Source organism: Coregonus clupeaformis, chromosome 23 (assembly GCF_020615455.1).
Source record: "Coregonus clupeaformis isolate EN_2021a chromosome 23, ASM2061545v1, whole genome shotgun sequence".
In the NCBI taxonomy this organism is placed as follows: domain Eukaryota; kingdom Metazoa; phylum Chordata; class Actinopteri; order Salmoniformes; family Salmonidae; genus Coregonus; species Coregonus clupeaformis.
This window is the reverse complement of record NC_059214.1, coordinates 17,819,539-17,838,714: the sequence shown is the minus strand read 5'-3', so window position 1 is coordinate 17,838,714 and position 19,176 is coordinate 17,819,539. Positions and strand designations below refer to the sequence as shown.

Here is a 19,176-nt window from a genome sequence, read left to right as displayed (position 1 = left end):
ACCTCTGCGTAAAACCAGCATTAGTCTATTCGTCTGTGTCCCCCTGCCCACTGTGTCCATTAACCTGGGGGCTGAGATGGTTTGGCAGGCCTCTGGCTTTCCGCCTTCGCCCCACGCCCAGCATATCATTGCGTTGCTAATGCCTTAAAGCTCCCCGCAGCGAACAAAGCACAACTGCAACAGCTGCTGGGATTGGGTGACTTGCCCCCCTGGCTCTCGTTATTAGAGGGCAGGTTGGTTCACACTACAGCATGCTGAGGAGGGGGATCTCCGATTGCTATTACAGGCACCCCCAGACCTCTGCCAGAGCAGGGAGCAGTACTCTGTCTTAGTTAGAGCAGCAAGGTATGGCCAGTGTTTGGCACACGGGCCAGGTCCTCTAGGCTATCTACTGCATGTATCACTGTTGTTGGACTATACCGCTTGTTGACATTTTGGTTGTGCCCTCTTTAGTAGTCCAGAGAGATTTAGTACAGGGCCATATGTATCAAGTGTCTCAGAGTAGGAGTGCTGATTAAGGATCAGTTTAGCCTTTTAGATCATAATGAATAACATGGACATGGACAGGGGGGACCTGATCCTAGACCAGTACTCCTACTCTGAGACTCCCCTGGGTTACATTTTTGCATGGCAAAGAAGTCTTTCTTACCCTGTTTGGGAGGCATCTTTGTATTCGGTTTCTTTATCCTTGCCTCACCTGGAAAAGAGAAGGTAAATGATTACAATTGGGAACGCAGTTGTGTCAATGCATTTGATAATGGAACAAATTAGGAGATTTGGTACAAATGAATCCCCTGTGTGACTCTTCAATGCAATTATTCAAGTGAAATATACATGAAAAACATACTAATCTGAAAACAGATGGAATCAAAAAATAGTGAGCGTAGGATTCGCAGAAATTAATGGTCATTGCACTTAATTATTACATTATTGTGAGCTACAGCAGCAGCAAGCATTAGAAGATTTGATTTGATTTGTTATTTTTCCTAACATAATCTCTCAAATTGTGCCTGCACCGATTTCTCTGGATCCCTGTTAAGAATTGTTACTTTTGACAATCAGACTGATCAATCAAAGCAGAGATGAGGATGTACAGCTCATTTACCACAAGTTGGAAACACCAGTCCAGTTTGTGAGCAAGCCACTGACGGAGCACATACTGTGGGAAATATAACACATTTGTAGATTCAAAATCATTGTTTAATTGGTTAATGCGTTTGCCTTACACGTCATTATAATACATTATCTATAAAACATTGAGTTTTATAACCGCTTATGAGTTATGGATGCTTATTATAATAGTTAGTGTCATCTTAACACATTACAAGTGTATTATAATGCATTATGTACGTCATATAAAATATTACCACTAGTTATTCCCAGGACAGTACACGGGAAAGGAGAATAAACAGTGTCTGATAAGTCAACTTGGGGGAGGGAGCTCTTCTCTTGTGGATGTCCTGGGAGAAAGAAGGGCTGCCTCTGTGCTCATGTCCTTTGGTATTTGCCTTTTTTGGTAATACTAAAAATAGTCAAAGTATCCAGGAAATAGCTATTGGCACTATTTATTTTAAATTTGATTGCTGTCAAGAAACAATGTTCCAGTAAAATGAAGTAATACACAGAGTGAGGAGCAAGGAACAACAGTAGGAATATTAACCTTAACCAATAACAGTTTCAACTCCAAGCTCTCAAAGTCATACTTTTCCCCCTTTTTTCTGCATGATAGGTCCTCCTGTCCTCTGCTCTCTGGAAGGAAAAACATCCTTTTTCCAACACAAAACTATTTTTGCTCACCGTACCAAAATGGGTTACTGAAATAAACGATTTAAAGTTGATCAAAGTTTAATTGCACAAACAAAGCATCTACCATTACATTACAAAACATTATAGTTTATCTCATGTCAAATAGAGAAGGAGCCCAACAAACAGACCAGGCTTTAACAACAACCGACTAAAATGTTATGAGCACACCGATTGGCTTTGCAAAGTTTTAGTGCAGATAACAGTTTATCCTTTTAATAAATGTTTATATATTGTAACTTTGCAGTTGAGCTTCGAGGCAGTGTCTAAGCCAGTTAGTTTAGCCATCCATCTACGGTTCAATCAAACAGCTCTTTCGTGTATCCTGGAAAAACAGACAGCCATGTGACAAGAGACCTAGTGGAGGACATTCACTAAAGATTGAAACATGCAACAAATCATGGAGCACTAGAGAAAGGGAACAGCTGTTTAAGGAAAGAATAGACTCTGGTATGAAAAGGACCACACCAGCACCATGATACATTGCTCAATGTCGCACACGATCATCTGCACCAGAAGCTCTCCAACTTTTCTACATTATAACTGTCTGTTGTCATTTGTGACAAATCATTAACCAATGCCACCAATACCTATGTTTTTAGTCACTCACAACCAAGTCTTGACCCTAGATGCTGATCTGGGGTCAGTTTTGCATTTCCCCCACTAATGGTTAAGGTTAGGATTGGGTGATGGAAGCTGATCCTAGATCTGTACCTAGGGGACACTTTAACCTGGAGCCCTCTACCCATCAGTAGGTCCCGAGTCCCGACCCATCCTTTGGAAAACACTGTTCTGCATAAACATAATCTCAGTGTCAATGTAAAGGCACTATATCTTAAACTATATTCCAGCATCCTTAGCATAGGTCAAAGAGAATCTCTGTTACCTTACTACTAATTTATATGCCAGCACCCAGGATATCAAGCCTTGAAGGCTTATGGTTCCTGATCCACATAGAGTCAAGAACAGTGAGCAGCAGAGGAAGTGGTCCATGTTACCCAGTCTTTGAGAGATGTTGAAGCTGTCAAAACGAGTCGGGCCTTAACCCTTCCCCAGGGGGCCATGTACCCATGATCTGGTTCCTTCTCACAGGCTTTCAGACAACGTGGAGCCATTGTATTGCACGGCCTGTGTCACAATCAGGTTGTAAATGCTCAGCATGTAGGGAAACAGCAGCTCCAAAACCATTGAATTCCCTGATGAGCACTATCTCTGTCATTGTTACAGGCTGTCGAGAGGAGTAGAGGCACAGATGAAAGCAGTTTGATATACGAGGTGTGGGAGCAGGCAACCGCATTGGCATTTCTACTCTGTGTTCTCTCTGTGGCCAGCATGCTCTGTTTGTGTGGAGGGCGAGGAGAGGAGAGGAGAGGAGAGTTGAGGAGAGGAGAGGAGAGGAGAGGAGAGGAGAGAGAGGAGAGGAGAAGTTGAGCCACCAGATAGGACAGTGCATTCTGAGATCTGCAGGAGCCTGCAGTGCTGGACTGTGCTCCCAAGCTTAAAGTATATAATCGTGCAGGGGTTAGAGTTTTCCAGTGGGCATGAAAAAGCTGCTTGTTTTCATAGCACTACACCACTGACACAATTCCCATGGCTCACCACGCTCTGTGACTGGAGTTAGATACACCACACAAACAAGAGCAACGGCTTTAGAAAAACCATAACAAGGCTGATACCATCGATAGGTCACTCTAGAGCACTTAGAAATAAATAAAAATCAAACAGATGTTACATTTAGCTGCAATGAGCCATTACAGGATTCAATAAATTACGATCATTATATTTGCTGGGCACAGTGATGAATCAGTATTTCACTGTAGTTATATATACTCACATCAAATTGTATTTGTCACATGCGCTGAATACGACAGGTGTAGACTTTACCGTGAAATGCTTACTTACGAGCCCTTACACAACAATGCAGAGTTAAAAAGTAAGAACAATTTGCTAAACATTTAAAAGGAAATAGTAACACAATGTGCTGGGGTACGAGGTAGTTGAGGTAATGGAGGTAATATGTACATGTAGGTAGGGGTTAAAGTGACTAGGCAATCAGGATAGATAATAAACAGAGTAGCAGCAGCATGTGTGAAGAGTGTGAAAGTCTGTCAATGTGTTCGTGTGTGTGTGTGTGCCGTCAATGTAGTGTGTGTGTGTGTGTGTGTGTATGTTAGAGTGTTGTATGTGTGAGTGTGTGGGTAGAGTCTAGTGAGTGTGCATTGAGTCGGTGAAAGAGAGTCAGTGCAAATAAAAAGGGGGTCAATACAAATAGTCAGGGTAGCCATTTGACTAACTGTTCAACAAACGTATAACTTGGGGGTAGAAGCTGTTCAGCAGCATTTTGGTCCCAGACTTGGTGCTCCGGTACCGATTGCTGTGCGGTAGCAGAGAGAACAGTCTATGACTTGGGTGGCTGGAGTCTTTGGCAATTTTTAGGGCCTTCCTCTGACATCACCTGGTATAGAGGTCCTGGATGGCAGGGATACTCGGCCCCTGTGATGTACTGGGCCATACGCACTACCCTCTGTAGTGCCTTACGGTCGGATGCCAAGCAGTTGTCATACCAAGCGGTGATGCAGCCAGTCAAGATGCTCTCAATAGTGCAGGTGTTTTTTTGAGGATCTGAGGGCCCATGCCAAATATTTTTATCCTCCTGGGGGGGAAGAAGCGTTGTCGTACCCTCTTCACAACTGTGTTGGTGTGTTTGGACCATGATAGGTCCTGATGTGGACACCGAGGAACTTGAAGCTCTCGACCCACTCCACTACAGTCCTGTCGATGTGAATGGGGCGTGCTCTACCTTCCGTTTCCTGTAGTCCACGATCAGTTCCTTTGACTTGCTGACATTGAGGGAGAGGTTGTTGTCCTGGCACCACACTGCCAGGTATCTGACCTCCTCCCTATAGGCTGTCTCATTGTTGTTAGTGATCATCAGGCCTACCACCGTCGTGTTGTCTGCAAACTTAACGATGGTATTGGTGTCATGCGCGGCCATAAAGTTGTGGGTGAACAGGGAGTATAGGAGGGGACAAAGCACGCACCCCTGAGGGGCCCCCGTGTTGAGAGTCAGAGTGGCGGATGTGTTGTTGCCTACCCTCAGGAAGTCCAGGATCTAGTTGCAGAGGATGGTGTTCTGTCCCAGGGTCCTTAGCTTAGTGATGAGCTTGGAGGGCCCTATGGTGTTGAACGCTGAGCTGTAGTCAATGAACAGCATTTGCACAAAGGTGATCCTTTTGTCCAGGTGGGCAGTGTGGAGTGCAATAGAGATTGTGCCATCTGTGGATCTGTTGGTGAGGTATGCAAATTAGAGTGAGTCCAGATGTGAGTGCTACGGGGCGATAGTCATTTACACAGGTTACCTTGGCTCTTAGGCACAGGGACTATGGTGGTCTGCTTGAAACATGTAAGTATTACAGACTGGGTCAGGGAGAGTTTGAAAATGTCAGTGAAGACACTTGCCAGCTAGTCAGTGCATGCTCCGAGTACGCGTCCTGGTAATCTGTCTGGCCCTGCGGTCTTGTGAACGTTAACCTGTTTAAAGGTCTTATATCGCCTACGGAGAGCGTGATCACACAGACGTCCAGAGCAGCTGGTGCTCTCATGCATGGTTCAGTGTTGCTAGCCTCGAAGCGAGCATAGAAGGTATTTAGTTTGTCTCGTAGGCTCGCGTCACTGGGGAGCTCACAGCTGGGTTTTCCTTTGTAATCCGTGATAGTTTGCAAGTCCTGCCACATCCGACGAGCGTCAGAGCCGGTGTAGTAGGATTCGCTCTTAGTCCTGTATTGATGCTTTGCCTGTTTGATGGTTCGTCGGAGGGCGTAGCGGGATTTCTTTTAAGCGTCCAGATTAGTGTCCCGCTCCTTGAAAGCGGCAGCTCTACCCTTTAGCTCAGTATGGATGTTGCCTATAATCCATAACTTCTGGTTGGGATATATACGTACGTACGGTCAATGTGGGGACGACGTTGTCAATGCACTTATTAATGATGCTGGTGACTGATAAACTCCTCAATGCCATCGGATGAATGAGGTCCCCTGTAGCTCACTTGGTAGAGCATGGTGCTTGCAACGCCAGGGTTGTGGGTTCGTTTCCCACGGGGGGCCAGTATGAAAAATGTATGCACTCACAAACTGTAAATTGCTCTGGATAAGAGCGTCTGCTAAATGACTAAAATGTAACGAATCCTTGAACATATTCCAGTCTGTGCTAGTGAAACAGTCCTGTAGCTTAGCATCCGCTTAATCAAACCACTTCCGTATTGAGCGCGTCACTGGTACTTCCTGTTTGAGTTTTTGCTTGTAAGCAGGAATCAGGAGGATAGAGTTATGGTAAGATTTGCCAAATGGAGGGTGAGGGAGAGCTTTGTATGCATCTCTGTGTGTGGAGTAAAGGTGATCTAGAGTTTTTTTGCCTCTATTATTTGCACGGGTGACATGTTGGTAGAACTTAGGTAAGACGGATTTCAGTTTTCCTGCCACTAGGAGCGCCGCCTCTGGGTGAGCATTTTCTTGTTTGCTTATGGCCCTATACAGCTCGTTGAGTGCAGTCTTAGTGCCAGCATCGGTTTGTGATGGTAAGTAGACAGCTACAAAAAATATTGATGAAAACTCTCTTGGTAAATAGTAGGGTCAACAGTTTATCATGAGTTATTCTAACTCAGGCGAGCAGAACCTTGAGACTTCCTTAATATTAGTGATCGCGCACCAGCTATTGTTAACAAAGAGACACCACCCCCCCACTCACCCCCCTTCCAGGAGTTTGCCCAACACTGCCACTCTGTGCTGCCGATGTATCGAAGATCCAGCTAGATTTATATTTTCCATGTCTTGGTTCAGCCACGACTCTGGGAAACATAGGATATTACAGTTCTTCAGATCAAGTTGATAGGATAATCTCGAACAGAACTCGTCCAGTTTATTCTCCAGTGATTGCACATTCGCCAATAGAACGGAGGGTAGAGGAGGTGTTTATCCACCCGCCTGCGTAGTCTTGTCAGGTATCCCACATGCCGGCTTCTATAACTGCGCCTCCTCTATCTTCGAGTGTCTGGGATTTGGACCTGGTCCGGGATGAGCAGCATGTCATTCGCCTCCGACTCATTGAAGTAGAAATCCTCATCCAAATGGAGGTTAGTGTTTGCTGTTCTGATGTCATAGGAAATGATGACGAAAACATTATGTACAAAAACAGTTAAGATCAGAGAAAAAAATAATACCAAATAGTCAAGAGCCTGTAAAACGCTATTCCCTCCAGCGCCATTATATTATAATATCTGCAGCAAGGCTTGCTTTCTAGTACAATTGAAAAAAATCTCAACCTCTTTGAGAACCATAAGCACTGACCCCAACTATCACAGTCAGGATAACTGTACTCTAAAGCTTCACATGACATGATTCCATACCCCATGGGAACAATGTTGTGAATGAATCATTCTAAGACAGAATTACCTCCAACCCTAGCCAATGCTGTGGACTTTAAACACATATTTACTTGTTTCAAATCACTCCTACATCATTACAAAAAGAGAATTGCGTTGACTAATCATCAGGGGCTCTCATGTCAGGTCTCGGCCTCATGCCTTTTATTAAAATGCTCACCACACAGCTCTTAGTTTTAGAGCTTGTTTGGATCATTCCACATTCCAGCAGGACAAAAGCATATCCCGAAGCTGGCAGATTTTCTTCAGAACCTCAGAGTATAGGAAAAAGAGGCCAGAGCATGTGAGTCAAGAGAGGGCTAAGGAGCAGGCAGACGCAAGCCTTACATGGAAGTTTGGGAGAGGAGGTTGAGTGAGCGGGGCAGCCATGCAAAGGGTCTCTCTCTCCCTCCACTCTCTTTCCATCCCGCTCTCTCTTTCCCTCTCCCTTTCTCCTTGGGCATGTTTTAAGTTCGAGTGAGTGTCCCGGGCTTAAAGACAAACAGCAGTCAATTAGCTCTGTCAAACATCACAGAGGAGAGGGGTGTCGTAGTGGCCTCTGACCCCTGGAAGGAACCATCCAGGCTGGAGGCATGAGGGATATATGGACATTCTTCATGCCCAGCCCTGAGTGTGCCTGATCTAAAGCCTTTTATGTAAAGGTAGATCTGCGTGCAAGGGGGTGTCGACTGCTGGATTCTTTACAGGCTAATGCCTACGTCATTAAATCATATGGAAAAGAATGTGCAGGGGTATAGCACATAACTCTATAGAACTCCTACCTACTCCTCCAGCTTGAAAAGATTAAGATGACCAATAAGATAAGAACATCTTCTCCATAATCCTCCCCAACATCCTTACCATTAGCATAAATCTAACTTGATAAAATACTTTGGATAAAAGACCTATATAGATTTACTGATCACAATTTTCATGTTCGTTCTCTACACAGAGAGAAGAGATTGGCCAGATTTAATGAGTGAGTTTGGGGTCAGAACAATATTTTATTTTTGTTCACATGCTATAAAGAGCACCAGCTCACTGAGAGGCAGGCAGGCTGCAGCAGTGGGAAAGACAGAGAGATCCCACAACGCTCCTTTTTGGGAAATAAGGAAGCACATATTTTGGAAACTCACTCTCGGAGGTAGGGGTGGATGGCTTCTTGATCTTCTTGTCAGCTGCTGTCGAGTTTGTGTCTGTAGGATCTACGGAAGAGGAAAAAAACATGGCTACTTATTTCTCTTTCTTTCCTATCTGATAAAACTACATGAATTCCTACTTAGTGTATCAGTAACACAACAACAGCTAACCATTCAAATGGACCATTCATGTTAAAAATGCAATGATTCCCTCTGGACTAGGGTTGCAAAACTCCGGGAACTTTCAATACATTTGCTGGTTTTCCTGAAATCCCAGTTGGAGGCTTCCCAGAATCAGGAGGGAATAGCAGGAAATACGGAACACTTCATCCAGGATTTCTGGAAAACCAGGGAATGTATTTAAAGTTCCCGGAATTTTGCAACCCTGCTCTGGACTATTTAAGGTGGACCAAACCATATTTGCTAAATAACGTTTCATAATCTCATACTTTTGCATTGACGTCAACAGTAGAGAGCTTCATGTTCCTTGGTGTCCACATCACCAACATACTATCATGGTCCAAACACACCAAGACAGTCGTGAAGAGGGCACGACAAAGCCTATTCCCCCTCAGGATACTGAAAAGATTTGGCATGGGTCCTCAGATCCTCAAAAAGTTATACAGCTGCACCATCGAGAGCATCCTGACTGGTTGCATCACCGCTTGGTATGACAACTGCTTGGCATCCGACCGTAAGGCACTACAGAGGGTAGTGCGTATGGCCCAGTACATCAGAGAGTACAAAGACTCCAGCCACCCTAGTCATAGACTGTTCTCTCTGCTACCGCACGGCAAGCGGTACCGGAGCGCCAAGTCTAGGTCCAAAAGGCTTCTCAACAGCTTCTACCCCCAAGCCATAAGACTCCTGAACAGCTAATCATGGCTACCCAGACTATTTGCACTGCCCCCCCAACCCTTCCCCATCCCCCTCTTTTACGCTGCTGATACTCTGTTTATTATTTTTGCATAGTCACTTTAACTCTACCCACATGTACATATTACCTCAATGACCTCGACTAGCCGGTGCCCCCGCACATTGACTCTGTACCGGTACCCCCCTGTATATAGCCTCCCTACTGTTATTTTACTTTACTGCTGCTCTTTAGTTATTTGCTTTAATTTTTTTTTACTTACCACATTTTTATTTGACTTTTCTATTGAAATAAAAAACTGCATTGTTGGTTAAGGGCTTGTAAGTAAGCATTTCACTGTAATGTCTACACCTGTTGTATTCGGCGCATGTGGCAAATACAAGTTGATTTGATTTGATTAGTAGTAGAAGTATGCAAAAGTTCAACTAATTTCTATTTGCATATGAATCTAAAACTAGGCTTGAACTGTGCGTGCCTGGATAATGTTTTGATCCAGGCCTGTTAATGAGTGCTGGGGGGCTGGGGGAGGAGGACGTGCAGTGGGAGCCTGGAACAGGGAATCCAGCTAGGCTAATCTGTCCGTTGTAATTGCAGGAAGTGCCTGAGCTGAGGCCGGGGTGGCCGTGAGGCTGAGGGGGACTCATGGGAGTGGGGAGCAGTCAGAGGGACACGTCAGCCTGGAACAACTCACCATCCACCAGCACCATGCAGGAACACTCAGCTTTACCGGCAGAGTTCTCTGCCCGGCACTTGTACTGGCCCTCGTCCTCGGGCAGGGCCTTGTCGATGGTCAGGGAGCACTGGCCTCCTGCAGGAAAACAAAGACACACACACAAGGGACCTTAGCTACAGTGGCCCCAGTACACACAGACAACCATAGCCACAGCGGCCCCCAGTATACACACACACACACATATACAACCATAGCCACAGTGGCCCCCAGTACACACACACACACACACATACAACCATAGCCACAGTGGGCCCCAGTACACACACACACACACACACACACACAAACACACAACCATAGCCACAGTGGCCCCAGTACACACATAGACAACCATAGCCAGAGAGGCCTCCATTACTACCCTATGGCTCCATGATAACATACTAACATACTTCATTTGTTATGGTGGGACGTAAATGAAGTAAATGAGAAATGTAAGCTTCTCTCTCAGAGCCTGAAGCAATGCATTCTTCAGCATGACCCTCGGTGACACTAAAATGAGAATAAACATGACCTGGAGGGTCACCAAGATATAATTCCATTATTTCTTTAGTAGACATGGCTGTGTGACAGTTGGGATTTGGGGCTGTTTCTCTGACATGAAATAACAGAGATGATGGATATTGCGTCCCAAATGACACCCTATTTCCTATGGGCCTTGGTCAAAAGTAGTGCACTATTTAGGGAATAGGGTACCATTTGGGACGAACATTATGTCTGTTTGTAGGTGTGTCAAGGATACCCAGGAGCCCAGAAAAAGGGAATCCTTCAGCTATTACTCTATTTATACCACGTTGTATATGAGAGGGGCTTTTTACATGGAAACGATTACAAGGAACCAGTACAAAATATATAGGCTCTATGATAACATCGATGACAAAAAGTTGTACAGCTGCACCATCGAGAGCATCCTGACTGGTTGCATCACCGCCTGGTATGGCTACTGCTTGGCCTCCGACCGCAAGGCGATACAGAGGGTAGCGCGTACGGCCCAGTACATCACCGGGGCCAAGCTTTCTGCCATCCAGGACCTCTATACCAGGCGGTGTCAGAGGAAGGCCCTAAAAATGTCCAAAGACTCCAGCCCCCGTAATCATAGCCTGTTCTCTCTGCTACCGCATAGCAAGCGGTACCGGAGTGCGAAGTCTAGGTCCAAAAGGCTTCTTAACAGCTTCTACCCCCAAGCCATAAGACTGCTGAACAGCTAATCAAATGTCTACCCGGACTATTTGCATTTTTACGCTGCTGCTACTCACTGTTTATTATCTATGCATAGTCACTTTACACCTACCTACATGTACATATTTCCTCAATTACCTCGACTAACCTGTACCCCTGCACATTGACTCGGTACCGGTACCCCCTGTATATAGCCTCGTTATTGTTATTTAATTGTTGCTCTTTTATTTTTTACTTTAGTTTATTTAGCAAATATTTTTCTTAACTCTTATTTTTCTTAAAACGGCATTGTTGGTTAAGGGCTTGTAAGTAAGCATTTCACGGTAAGATCTACACCTGTTGTATTCGGCGCATGTGACAAATAAATTTTGATTTCATGTGATTTGATTGACTCTCCTATGTAAAGGGATTGTTCCCATCATATCCCATATCAAATGCCTGTAATGCTTCGGTGAGAGAGGGGAAACTCAGTCATATCACTGTCTTTCTGTCTGTCATAGACACACTACTTTCTAATATTAGAAGCCAAGCCTCCACAGAGACATGAATAATGCATTAATGAAATGGAATGCATCCCAAATGGCACCCTATTCCCCATGTCCCTAAAACTCAACTCTGGACCTTGAAGCCAGTTTCACAGCGTTTTTTTAACTGTTCCCCTCTAATCAGGGACTGATTTACATAGGTGCAATTAATTATCAGGTAGAACAGAAAACCATCAGGCTCCGGACCTCGTAGGGTAAGAGTTGAATACCCCTGCCCTATGTAGTGCACTACGTTTGGGCTCTGGACTATGAAAAGGGAATAGGGTGCCATTTGGGAGGCAGACATGGTCGGTTTAGTAGTAGGCCACATATTTACCTTCGTTCGACAGCTTGATAAACTTGGAGGGCTTGATGACCTTCCCGTCTAGAGTCCAGGTAGTAGTAGCAGGGGGGTCACAGGTCACCTGGCACTGTAGCCGCAGGCAAGATCCGTCCACCACGCTCACATCACTCAGCTTCTGACTGAACACTGGCTCCTTTCCAATGTTGTTGTTCTTCTTATCAATAATCCCACCATCCACACAGTTGACGGTGTTCTTCTCCTTCTCTTTCTTGTCAGGGGAAGAAGCAGGAGCTTTGGGTGTTGCTGCTACCAGGGACTGAACTGCTGCTGGAGCAGGGCTCTCCCCGTTGTTCTCCAAGCTTGTCTGCTTCTTCTTGTTGGCCAGAACTGATCTGAAATCTGCAGGCTCTCCTTTCTCGGCAGGAGCAGCGCCTGGTTTCACGGCGCCCCCCTTCTTCCCCAGGACGGCTCTGAAGTCCACCTGCGCGGGAGCGTTGACCTTCCTCTCATCTTCAGACAGGGTCTTGGGCTTGACCCCTCTGGGCTGGAGCTGGCTCCTGAAGTCCATCTGTTCCGCCGTGATCTCCTTCAGATCCTCCTCGGAGACACTCTTGGTGGTGACTTTCCTGCCCAGCACCGTGCGGAAGTCGCGCTGCTCGGCCTCCTGCAGGCGGATCTGGTCCTCGCAGTGCTCCTTGGTCTCCACGCGCCTCTTCAGGAGTCCCCGAGCTGCGCTGGGCTCCTCTGACTCCACTGGCTCCTGCTGCTGCTGAATGGAGCTGCTGCTAGTGCTGCTGCTCGGTGCTCCTCTGCCTCGCACTGTCCCGTCCACTCCTCCCACACGCTGACAAGGCTCAAGCCTGCAGTAGCACAGAGAGAGAGGGCGGAAGAGGAAAAAAACAGGGGTCGTTTAAAAGCCCCCGGCCTCCACTGGTTAATTGAGGGGGGGGGGACCACAACTCAACATGATGTTACATCAGAGATGACTTCAGTAGCCTTATAAGGGCAACCAGCCCCTGGCTTTGAACAATGGCACAGCTGGAGGAGGTACTGTAAACAATTTATTTGGTTATATTCAGGGTTTAAACTGATTTGAAACCGGGGTCTGGGGAGGGGGGGCGGGAGAGGGGAAGGCAAAAATAGCCCAGGCTGAGGGGCCTCGACAGTAAAGCAGTAGGATAGCTGGCTACATACGTTTGCTGCTCTCCACCGGACACTACTGCACCCTCACTGACCAACAGAGTGGCAACACAACTGCAGTCGCCCACTTTGTTCCTAGAAGAAGAGAGAGAGAAGGTGAATGGACAACTAGGGAGGGGGAGTGTTTTAACTACTGGTACTTGCTTTTAAGACCAAATCAAGAAGAGGCTATGTGTCTCAGTGATGCCGGTCTTGGATTTGTAACCCTCACACTAACCCGTGTATTATAATCATCAATCAAAACATTGATTTAAAATGAAACTTTGTCAGAGGCAGACATGTAGGAGTAGTACCTTATAGCAGTGGTTCTTAAACTTTTTGACCCGCGCACATTTTCAAAAAGCAAGATACAGAAATAAGCTATGTTTTACACTTACATTTTGAGCTGAAAGGCATTCATGTTAGTAGCCAATATCAACTAGGGATATCATGTCACTTCTCTGGAATCCAGAGCAAGCAGATAGGCTCATACGGCCTACCTGTATGCAGCGGAGGTTGCAGGATCGGATGAAAAGTATGGTCTGTCTGTAGTCTTTTCTTCCTCACAAATATCCTAATAAATTCGGCAGAACATTTGACATCTTCAGCCATAAGTATTGAAGGCAGTGCGATGTTACAGCAATATTTAGACATATAGCCAGTAGCCACCCAAACTTGGCCTATCTGAAATATGAAAATGATCAATGATATCGCAAGGTAGCCTATCGTTCTGGCAAGGATGCGCCTGTAGCAGATTGCTAAACAGTATTTTATATGGATAATATAAACGTACAATGTTCTTAATGAAAATTAAACAAGTGCTTCTGGTCACTAATCTGGATATGGGCGCCCGCCTTTGCGTGCCAATGGTGAGGACTGGTCTTTGGTCATGATCAACAGTTAACACACGCAACTTTTTGGTTCTGAAGCACAGAGATGTTTTTTAAGAAGAATTTGATCCAGTACTGTAGGCCTATGTTAGTAACCAGATCGAATAAGCAAAGGTCTACATTTAAAATATGTAGCTTATTAAAATATGTTTGGAAAATGTATTTTTCCCATTCAGTTTCACACTCGCGACCCCCCAAAACCTTCTCGCAACCTCCCAGGAGGTCGGGACCCCCAGTTTAAGAACCACTACCTTATAGTATGTTATACTGTAAATGACAGTGTTATTGTGTTCCAACATAAACAGATCCTTCTCCCGATACTATAGAAGGGAGTCATCTACTGTATAAGGAGTCCAGCACATCTTAAATGGCACCGCAGAAGCCTACCTCAGGCTGATCTCGTAGTCCCCGGCGTGGTGAGACCTGACTCGCCTGATGAGCAGAGACACCACGTCCTCCTTCTGCAGAATCTCATAGTCCAGCCCAGTGGTCACCACCTGGCCCTGTTTCATCCAGGTCCACTGGGGGAAGGGGTCCCCAGCGATGGCACAGGATAGCAGGACATTCTGCCCCAGGGAGGCAGTGGTGGACTTGGGCTTAGTGATGAACCAGGGCTGCACCCCATCCTGGGGTTCTGGAACACAAAGACAGAGACAACATTATTGCATGAATAGGGTTGTGAATTTCCGGTACCTTTTCAAAAATGCACAGATTGTCCAGAAAATCCTGGTTGGAGGATTCCCTGATTTCCAACTTATTCCCTCCTGATTCTCTGATTCCAGGAATACTCTAAATCGGGATATCTGGAAAACCTGAGGCATAAACTACATCTGCTAGAGATATTTCACCAGACATACTGAGCTAGCTTAGGTGGAGTTAGCTAGGCTACTAGCCTACCTTGTACAGTGAGTGAGGCCTCGGTGCGAACCTCTCCCACTTCGTTCCACACCTCACAGGTGTACTTCCCAGTGTCCTCAGGGAAGACTTCCTGGATGAACAGACTGTATTGGCTCCCCTTCCGCTCAAAGTGGAAATCCTCCGACTCCTGGATCTCCTTTCCATTGTGGAGCCACACAATCTCTGGATGAGGATTCCCTATGACCACAAAATGTTACATTAAACCTTGTGTTTGGACAAGACAGAAATCCATTATTTGGCTTTGTTTACCTGGTCACTGTCTCCAAATGATAACTTTTTTGCATTATTGTCCAAAGACCAATGCAAATCATTATCCTAGAAATTAGCATTTTTCACATTTCATGCCCCAATCATCTCAAAGTTTCTAAAATGTATCGTTTAGCTCAATAAATCTACTTTAAAATGATTTGGACATGAAACGCAAAACATACTAATTGCTTGGATAATGAGTTGGTTTTTGGATGGTGGCTAGGTGGCTAGGTAAACAAAGCCAAAGCATGGATTACTGTCAGACTGTTTACTGAGTAAGGAAACCAATATGTAATTGTGTAATTTGGGTGAACTATCACTTGAAATTATTATATACATGTTATGACAGGTTGTATTACATAACACATGCTATGATTTAGAATTGTCTTGCATAATATTATGCATTTTCCACATAGGTATGATGCATGATCTAATCTAATCTAATAAATTGCATGTGGATTACTGTTATCATAAATCTCCATAAGAAAATACAGTGAGAGACCATCCCACTCCATCACTATTTACATTAAATGATGAAAGGCCTAGAATAATAAGGTAAACCATATGCCGTATAACCAGCGACTCCTGCCTCATGCGAACAACCTCTCACACACACAGGAAGTGGGATGATGAAGATTATATAAGAATAAATGATAATACTCCGAGAGGCTGCCCACCCCTCAGGTCACACGTTGGAAGGAAATGCAAACGCAGAAAGAACTGAAAACCAAACAACTCATCTCTGGGGGGGATGAGCAGGAAATACCAGTGTCTAAAGCAAACAGAGTCGCTGAAAATACTGAAAACAAGTTGCGAGTTTTCCAGTTGGATTAATTGGAATAAGGGCCAACACAAGACACCGACCAGGGTTGTATGTATTCATTGTGGCACACTGTTACAAAATGCTTTTCAACGGAATTCGAAAACAAGCGGTTTTATTGGACTAGTCTAGGTAGTCCCTCCGTGTTTCAGTCCGTTTTCTTCCATTTGGTACCTAATGAATACGACCCAGGAGGAGGAGAGACGAGGCCTTCTCTTACCTGTCACCTCCACGGTCATGATGACTTTGCTACCGTCCATGACTTTCAGATCCTTCAGACCTCGTAGGAATACAGGGGCAGAAGGCTTCAATGGCTTCTTGGTGTCAACTGCATTTGGAGAGCCCATCCTCTTGACACTTTTCTTAGCTGAAATTTAACAATAACATTAGCAGGGTTACTTTAATTCAGAACATGAGTAATTCACTAAGCAGCACACCAAGCCAAGACAACCAACTTGAGATTCAGCTTTCCCCCAATAAATAAATAGTTATTCTAGATGGATTCTTGGAATACTATATATAGAGTCTGGAGCAGATTTCTTATAGAGCGTCTCAAATGGCACCCTATTTCCTGTATGTAGTGCAATACTTTTGAATTGAGCCCTATGGGAGCCCAGTGCATCTCTTGGGAGTCGCTGCTCGTTCAGATAAAGCAAGAGCTCTCCTACATCCAGAACTAAGCTGTCTGGCAATCTACTGCAGCCAGGACATCTGAAACCTACAGTACTGGAGAAACAATGCCAAAGAATTTGTAGAAAACTGTGTTCTCAATGACATTGGCAGCCATGCATATAGTCTGAAAACTTTCAGAGGCTCTGGAGCAGAATGTTACAAGTGTACAGCTGATCCTCATATGGACTTGTAGTGGAAGAATTAGAGGGTGACCAATGATGAAGGTGGTGATGAAGACACGTCGGCGACTTGCCGGCGCCAAGGCACAGTGTGATGATTTGATCACGATTTATGGCACTGTCCAGATAGATGGCCATATTTTTACACATCACAGGAGTGAAGCACACTGTCACAATCGTCGAAGGAGGAGGACCAAGGCGCAGCGTGGAATGCAAACATACTTATTTATTAAATGATTTACACGAACAAAACAACAAAATCGATACGCGCCGTCCAAAGGTGCAAACACAAACCTACACAGGAACACGGAACAAGATCCCACAAACACTGTGGGAAAACTGGCTGACTAAGTATGGTGCCCAATCAGAGACAACAAGCAACAGCTGATTCACGTTGCCTCTGATTGAGAACCACACTGGCCAACATAGAAACACAATACTAGAACGAACACAAATGAAAAACTCACACCCTGGCTCAACATACTAGAGTCCCCAGAGCCAGGGCGTGACAGTACCCCCCCCCCAAAGGCGCGGACTCCGGCCGCGCCAACCAAACACCACAGGGGAGGGACCGGGTGGGCACTCCGCCTTGGCGGCGGATCCGGCTCCGGGCCTGATCCCCACTCCCTCTCCAACCCCCCAAAGTACCCCTGGTCCGGTCTGGCCCCGCTGGCCGGAGCTGGACTGCACACTGGTGGAGCGGATTGCTCTAGGTCCGGCGTGAAGCAGCTGACCGGTGCCGGACCAGGCACCGGTGGAACAGGCACGGGCCGTGCCGGACTGACGACGCACACCACTGGCTTGGTGTGGGGAGCAGGAACGGACCGGACCGGGCTGGCGACGCTCACCATTGGCTTGGTGCGGGGAGCAGGAGCGGGCCGGACCGGGCTGGCGACGCGCACCATTGGCCTGGTGCGGGGAGCAGGAACAGGCCGGGCCGGGCTGGCGACGCGCACCGTAGGCTTGGTGTGGGGAGCAGGATCAGGCCGGGCCGGGCTGGCGACGCGCACCATAGGCTTGGTTCGGGGAGCAGGAACAGGCCGGGCCGGGCTGGCGACGCGCACCATTGGCTTGGTGCGGGGAGCAGGAACAGGCCGGGCCGGGCCGGCGACGCGCACCATAGGCTTGGTGCGGGAAGCAGGAACAGGCCGGGCCGGCGACGCGCACCATCGGCTTGGTGCGGGGAGCAGGAACAGGCCGGGCCGGGCTGGCGACGCGCACCATCGGCTTGGTGCGGGAAGCAGGAACAGGCCGGGCCGGGCTGGCGACGCGCAGCATCGGCTTGGTGCGGGGAGCAGGAACAGGCCGGGCCGGGCTGGCGACGCGCACCATTGGCTTGGTGCGGGGAGCAGGAACAGGCCGGACTGGGCTGGCGACGCGCACCACAGGCTCGATGCGAGGGATAGGAACAAGCCGGACCGTACTGGGGACACACACCACTGGCCCTACGCGGGGATCAGGAACGGGCCGGACCGGACTGGTAACACACCCCAGTACCTCTCGCCGTGCCTCTACACTTTCCTTCCCCTTTAATACCAGTGGCCCCCGTAACCTGGCGGCCTCCTCTGCCAACCCGCTGGACCGCTCTTTCGCGGCCTCCTGCTGCCCCGTCGTCCACGGCGTGATCCCCCCCCCTAAAACTTTTCTGGGTGTCTCTCCTCTTGGACCAGGCCTCCATGTCTCTCGCCAGACACTCACTCCACTGCTCCAAAGTCCACCCTCTCTGCTCTTCACTTGGCTTGGCCCAGCCGAGACTCTTACTCAACTGATCCCAAGTCCATTCTCTCTCCTCTTCACGCTGCTTCGTCCTGTTATGGTGGGATCTTCTGTCACAATCGTCGAAGGAGGAGGACCAAGGCGCAGCGTGGAATGCAAACATACTTATTTATTAAATGATTTACACGAACAAAACAACAAAATCGATATGCGCCGTCCAAAGGTGCAAACACAAACCTACACAGGAACACGGAACAAGATCCCACAAACACTGTGGGAAAACTGGCTGACTAAGTATGGTTCCCAATCAGAGACAACAAGCAACAGCTGATTCACGTTGCCTCTGATTGAGAACCACACTGGCCAACATAGAAACACAATACTAGAACGAACACAAATGAAAAACTCACACCCTGGCTCAACATACTAGAGTCCCCAGAGCCAGGGCGTGACACAAACCTTCGCCAGTGGCTTTCTCTGGGGCAGGACATTCCTATGGAGCCCAGTGGATACTGACAGCCTCAGAGGCACGAAGACTGATTAAACTTGAGTTGACTAATGAATCTAACTGTATTAATTAAATT

General features: G+C 46.8%; 1 protein-coding gene across 3 annotated transcripts in view; it reads right to left on the bottom strand.

Moving 5' to 3' along the window:
- LOC121536678 (myosin light chain kinase, smooth muscle) overlaps positions 1–19,176 on the bottom strand; it is a 95,333-nt gene that overhangs the window by 13,861 nt on the left and 62,296 nt on the right. For 2 of the 3 annotated variants that reach the window (XM_041844105.2, XM_041844106.2), the window contains exons 13-21: positions 16,246–16,392; positions 14,936–15,133; positions 14,426–14,672; positions 13,164–13,244; positions 12,003–12,829; positions 9,924–10,040; positions 8,356–8,424; positions 1,106–1,159; positions 650–697 (exon numbers count right to left, since the gene is read on the bottom strand). In XM_041844105.2, coding sequence (XP_041700039.1) covers positions 650–697; positions 1,106–1,159; positions 8,356–8,424; positions 9,924–10,040; positions 12,003–12,829; positions 13,164–13,244; positions 14,426–14,672; positions 14,936–15,133; positions 16,246–16,392 — 1,788 coding nt within the window. The remainder of the gene's footprint in view (positions 1–649; positions 698–1,105; positions 1,160–8,355; positions 8,425–9,923; positions 10,041–12,002; positions 12,830–13,163; positions 13,245–14,425; positions 14,673–14,935; positions 15,134–16,245; positions 16,393–19,176) is intronic. The other variant, XM_041844107.2, reaches the window with a different exon arrangement.